Source organism: Sceloporus undulatus, chromosome 2 (assembly GCF_019175285.1).
Source record: "Sceloporus undulatus isolate JIND9_A2432 ecotype Alabama chromosome 2, SceUnd_v1.1, whole genome shotgun sequence".
Classification (NCBI taxonomy): domain Eukaryota; kingdom Metazoa; phylum Chordata; class Lepidosauria; order Squamata; family Phrynosomatidae; genus Sceloporus; species Sceloporus undulatus.
This window is the reverse complement of record NC_056523.1, coordinates 264,923,356-264,929,355: the sequence shown is the minus strand read 5'-3', so window position 1 is coordinate 264,929,355 and position 6,000 is coordinate 264,923,356. Positions and strand designations below refer to the sequence as shown.

The 6,000-nt window shown below is 43.9% G+C and overlaps 1 protein-coding gene across 1 annotated transcript in view; it reads left to right on the top strand.

The window, feature by feature from the left end:
* The first annotated feature begins 204 nt into the window (after positions 1–204).
* Positions 205–6,000, top strand: part of TNFAIP8 (TNF alpha induced protein 8) — a 58,293-nt gene continuing 52,497 nt past the window's right edge. The window contains exon 1 of the mRNA XM_042455088.1: positions 205–513. Coding sequence (XP_042311022.1) covers position 513 — 1 coding nt within the window. The 5' untranslated portion in view covers positions 205–512. The remainder of the gene's footprint in view (positions 514–6,000) is intronic.

The window sequence follows — 6,000 nt, the reverse complement described above, 5'->3', positions numbered from 1 at the left end:
CCCACAATCCCACAGCACTGAGCTATGGCGGTTAAAACAAAGTGGCGTGAAAGCGGATTAATTTCTCCAGTGCGGAGCAGCCTGAGGAGAGAGGGCTCAGTCACAATAGGATGAGAGCCACACAAAGCGTGACTCGGGGTGTGTGTGTGTGTGTGTATGTGAGGAGGAGGCCAGAGGAACACCCCCAGAGACGCCTGAGGAGGGAGGGAGGCAGGGAGGGTGGGGCTTCCTCCCCCTCCTTCCTCTTGGTCCCCCTCCTCCTTACTTTTATAGAGCTAACTATTGAGAAATCCCTGGGGAAGCCTCGCCCTGAGGCCAGAGGGCAGGTTGCCCACGACGACGCCTCTTCCGAGGGGAAGAGAGACCCCAGCCCCCTTTCCCCACATATAAACATCTCTCTCTCTGAGTCTCTCTGGAGCCAAGGCGCCTCCTTCCCTCCCTTCCGAAGGAGCCATAGCCAGCCTCCTTGGAGTCGGTCGCCCAGGTGCCTCTTCTTTCGCCACGGGAGACACAGTGAGTTACTCCGTCCCTACAACCAGGAGCAGGAGGGGGTTCTTGTGTGTGTGTATGTGTGTGTGTGAGAGAGAGACCCTCTCTCTCACAAAGGGAAAAGGGACCCCAGGCGGAGGGAGGAGGGGACGGGGCCGTTCCAGTTTGGTGAAGCGCCTGCTGTTTGTGCTTGGTCCTCCTTTTCCCGGACTTGTCCTCCATCCATGCCTTCTGTCCCAGAGTGACCAGGCTTAGTTCACTTTTCTAAGACGTGTCCTCATTCCTTCTTTCTCAGACTGACCAGACTCGGTCCTCCTTTTCCAATACCTGTCCTCCATCTACTTTCTTCCCCAGAGTGACCAAACTTGGTCCTCTTTTGCAACACTTGTCCTCCATTCCCATCTTTTGGCCCGAGGTGATCATACTTAGCCCTCCATTTCCAAGACTTGTCCTCCATCCCCATCTTTGGGCCCAGGATGACCACACTTGGTCCTCTTTTCCAGGACCTGCCTTACATTCCTACCTTCTTCCCCAGGCTGACCACACTTGGTCCTCCTTTTCCAACACTTGTCCTCCACTCCCATCTTTTGGCCCACGGCAATCAGACTTGGTCCTCCTTTTCCAGGACATGTCCTCCAATCCCACCTTCTACCCCAGCCTTACCATGCTTGGCCCTCCTTTTCCAGGACCTGCCCTCCATCCCTACCTTCGGTCCATTTTGAGCAGGACTAAGAAGCATGGAAATGCATTTCTGTGAGTGTTATGAGCTCTTCTTTGGTCAGGTTCTCCAATTTTTTTTCTTGACAGCGCTCCATTTTGTAGTGCCTTGTCCTCTTCAGAGATGAGGACCTATCTGGCTTCTGAGGAGAGGCGTCCTCCTTTCCCATGGCTTTTCCGCCCTCCTTCCCTGGCTGCCTGAAGTCAAAGGAGCAGGCTTGACTTCGCAAAGGAGCTCCTTTGCTCCTCTTCCCTTCCAGGAGGAAGAGACAAGGAACATGCCTGCCTTGAATTCAGTCAGGGTGACCAGATGTCATAGCCACAGAAGAGGACAAGGCACTGCGAAATGTAAGGCAGTTGAGAAAAATGTAGGACGTTCCACAATAAAAGCTATGAACACTCATACAAATTCATGCTTCTTAGGCTTGCTGAGCACGGAGGACATTTTGGAATGCCTCCCGGTCATAAGGTTGAAATGTAGGACATGGAGGATATCTGGTCACCCTGGACTGTCTCCCGCTTTCAGCTTCACCAGGCAGTAGGCCAATGACATCTAAACAATAGAAGTAAACAAATACCCCCCCCCCCAAATGTGGAGGGCCATCTGTAGTATCCCTGTTAAGTCAAAGACATTAGCAACAGGTTAGGTGTGAACTAGTGAGGAAGCTGTGAAGTCGAAGGCTTTCATGGCCAGCATCCATAGTTTCTTGTGGGGGTTTTGGGCTATGTGGCCATGTACCCAGGATCACACAGCGCATATATATATATATTATATATTATATACCCAACTCTCTTCCATGCCAGCATTCTCTGAAGATGCCAGCCACAGATGCAGGCAAAACATCAGGAATAAACTCTTCTAGAACATGGCCATGTAGCCTGAAAAACCCACAAAAAACTATAGTAAGGAAGCTGTCACCTTCAGCAGAACAAATGTTGGACAAACTGGGTGTTAAACAAACTCTGGGAAGGAAAAGGGTGACAACTCATATCTGCCTCCCCTTTAAAGAGGGAGGGGGAGAGAGAGAGAATGGCCTACTATTGTTTGAGGGTGATAATACAAATGCATCCGATCATGTGCAAAGTGACTAAGTTTCCAGTAAGCCATTGGGATTTCCAGGTAAAAAGAAGAAGGAAGAACTCTATTAGAACTGGCTTTTTTGTGGCAGAAGTTGGCCCCATCAAACATGGTCTGCTGAGTATGTCTCACGTGGCATCTACACTGCAGAATTAATGCAGTTTGACACCACTTTAACTGCCATGGCTTAGTTCTATGGACTTCTGGGGATTGTAGCTTGGGGAGATATTTAGCCTTCTGTCAGAGAGTGCTCTGATAATACAGTACAACAAAGTACAAATCCCAGGGTTTCATAGCATCGAGCCATGGCAGTTAAAAGTAGTGTCAAGATGGATTATCTCTGCAATCTGGCAGCAGCCTCAGTTTATGCAGATTCGAAGATGTATTTCTGTGTGACGTATCTACAGGCTAGTAGCCCAAGAGCTTTTTCTGTTCCGTTTTGTTCCTTTTTCTGGACCTCACTCAAGCTTATTCTCTGAAGTGTTAGGAAACTGCCTTCCTGAGCTGTACTTTCCTGTCTGTTTATCCTCCTTGGAAACTAATGAAGAAAGACTTGTGTACATGGCTGAAGAAGTCAATGGGATCTAAGCAACCAGCCTTTGTGCAGGATTGCATATCTAGATATTTACATATTCCATGTGGGTTGAAATTATGTCGTAAGATTAAGGAAGCCAGATGAGAATTTAAAACCTTAGGATTGTCACTTCGTTTCCATCAGTTCAGAGAAGTTCAAAAGGCTCTCACACATCACTATAATACAATTAATGTAAATTATAGCCTGTATATTAATTTTGTGTGTGAAAGAGAAGACGCAAGCAGATTCCTCACTTTTCCCTTTTAATGAACCTATATATGAGTTAATTGACTTCTTTAGAATGTGCTGTTGTTTCAGGTGTTAGAAACCAAACTTTTAAAGCAAACTTAAGACATAAAAGAGTATTCATTATTTCTTGGACTTAAACAAAAACGCGAATTATTGACTAGCCAGGGAATAATTCAAATTGAGATGTTCTTTAAATCGTGAATAAAACATGTTCACAATGCTTGGCAATGGTTTATAGTGTGTTAAGGATAAGGGTCTGATGCTATATTAGTCTTTAAATTATGATTTTAATCTTGGAATAAGATTTCAGAAATTTGTCAATTTAGTAGCGCTGGGGAAAACTAAGTCAGTATAAACTATGAATTCTCCCTTCAGTAAAATGCATTTGCTTGAATTCTGAGAGTAAAACAGCTTTTTGTAATGTTTGAAATTTTTGTGCATTTGTATACACAAAAAACACACACACACACACGTAGTATGTATGTCTATATAAAACATTTATTTATAAGCAAACTAGGAATGACTAATTATGTTCTTGATCTTCCTGTCACCTAAAGCAAATATTTGCTGTTTCTTTTTTTTCAAAGCATGAGTTGATACATCCATTTAGTATGTGTGATTCATGTCTGGGTACGTGGAGTTCAGGAAGTATACAACATGCATCCTAATCTTTGTAGTAACTGTTGTTGTTCATGTTGGTTGTAATGAATGGTTCTAATCGATCTTGCTTTTCATGCTTGTATCAGGCTCCTGCCTCAAACTTTAGTGAAAACTCAAATTAAGCAAAAATTGAGTCAAGAACAGTATTATTCCTACCTGCTTGTCAGCAATCTATGTTTCCTGAATTTATAAAGGAAATCTCAGCTTCCCATAACCCCTTCATTGTCAAGAAAAACTGAATTCTGTATTTTGCCAGAAATAGTAAACTAAGCTATTTCTCATGTATTTCTTCATGTTATCTGTTTCTGCTAGGCAGTGAAAGGGCACATTATTATGAAAAGAAGTGAAAACATTATCTCCCGATGACAAGAAATGTTCCTGCTCTCTTTGGTTTCTGAGATTTCACCAGACTTAACTTGTACTATTTTAAACCAGTCTTTGTTAGACACTCACTCTAAAGTGGATGATGAGTTTTTTAGGATCCTGAATTGTGAACCAAGTACCAGTGTTAGTATATGTATGTATCATTTTTGAAATATCTGGAGCTCTTGTCAGACAATTCCTCAAGAAAATATGGTATTGTGTATAACAGTTGAGGTCAAGGATTTTAGTTATACAGTAGGCTGAGGCATTTCTGGTACATTGCTCAGAAAGAAATGCTTGGATAGTGTCCATATACAGGAATTTTGAGATACAGGGTAAATGGTTGCTGAGAGATCATAAAAATGGAATAATAAACAGAAGCTGAGAGATCATAAAATGCAATAATTTCCAAAATAGGATTGTGAAAAGAGAGGCTAAGGGACCAGCCACTGTGGTGAATTTTGTTGCGATATTAAAGAAGGTCTTTTGGTGACTGTGAGAGCAGCTGAAGGAAGAGACTGAAGAACAACTGTGTGGGGAAAGGTATGGAGGAGGCAGTAGGGCCTGACATTGCTCTTACCAAATTGCATATGGTCCCTGTGAAAAAGGAGTAGTATCCAGAGCAATGGATGGCTAGCAGTAGTCACTACTATGTGTTGCAGGTAGTGCAAGTAGGTTGTGCCCCTTTCTTATGGCACTGATATACTATATAGTTGAACTCTGTGAAAGCAAGACTTTTTTTCTAAGCCTAAATAAACAACTTTTTTGTATGTATGTTAGTAGTATTTCAATCAAGTTCCTCTCTTGCAATAGTTATCTTAAATTATTTCACAACAGCCTTGCTTGCATTAAGCTTAGAATCAGCAGATGCCAATAAAAATCTTAGAAGGAAAGGACTTGTAAAACATTTCCTGTTCCTAAAGAAGGAAGATCTGAATACCAGAATGATGTATGTTACAACATATGAGGTACTCCTAATGTGTATTTCATTTTATAAGAGAAGATATTCATGTGAATAAAGCTGGAGGATATGAAGACCAGCTACAGTCAACTCTTGACGTTCACAGGGGTTAGGGGCACAAGACCCCTGCGAAAGTAAAAATTCATGAATAAAGGGGGGGGGGAGAAGTGTGTGTGTGCGCTCCCCCATCTCCCTTCCAAAGCCTGAAACAGCTCTAGCAAGCTCTTGGAGGCACTGGAAGGGCAGGCAAGCGCGCATTCACAGCACCCTCCTTTCCTTCCAAGGCTTCAGGGAGCTTGGGAAGCTCTCTGAAGCCTTGGAACAGCTGGAAGGAGGGCATGTTCACTTTCCCCAAACCCCTTCCTAAGGCAAGAGAGATGTCTTTCCCCAGGCAGCTCCCTGTCCTAGAAAAAGGTGAGAGATTATTTTCCCCAAACCCCTTCCCAAGGCAGAGAGCTGCTTGGGGAAAGAGGCAGCTCTTCATCCTGGAAAGGGATGGGATTGGTGCGCGCACTCTTCCCAGCTTTTCCCTCCTGTGTCTTTTCCCTCCCTAGGGGAAAAGCCCCGGAGGGATGAGGAGGAGTGCATGCGCAGCGGCCATGACCTCACAATCGAAACCACAAGTGTCAAAGCCACAAATATTAAGGGACGACTGTATTTATTGTTCACTGGAGCTCTTGGAGGTCTGTCGTTAGGGTTGCCATAAACTGAAGATGTTGCAGGAATTGACAACAAGCAAGGACCTCTGTAATGGAGTATCTCCTTTTTTAAAGTATTTTTTGCTGGGGGACATGATAAGTGAGAGAGAGCTTATAGAGTGACCTATACAATGGAGGTCTCACCTTTTCAGGTCTAAGCACTAGTTCTAGAAAGGAAAGAATAAGCCTTAGGTCAGTATATGGGATGTGT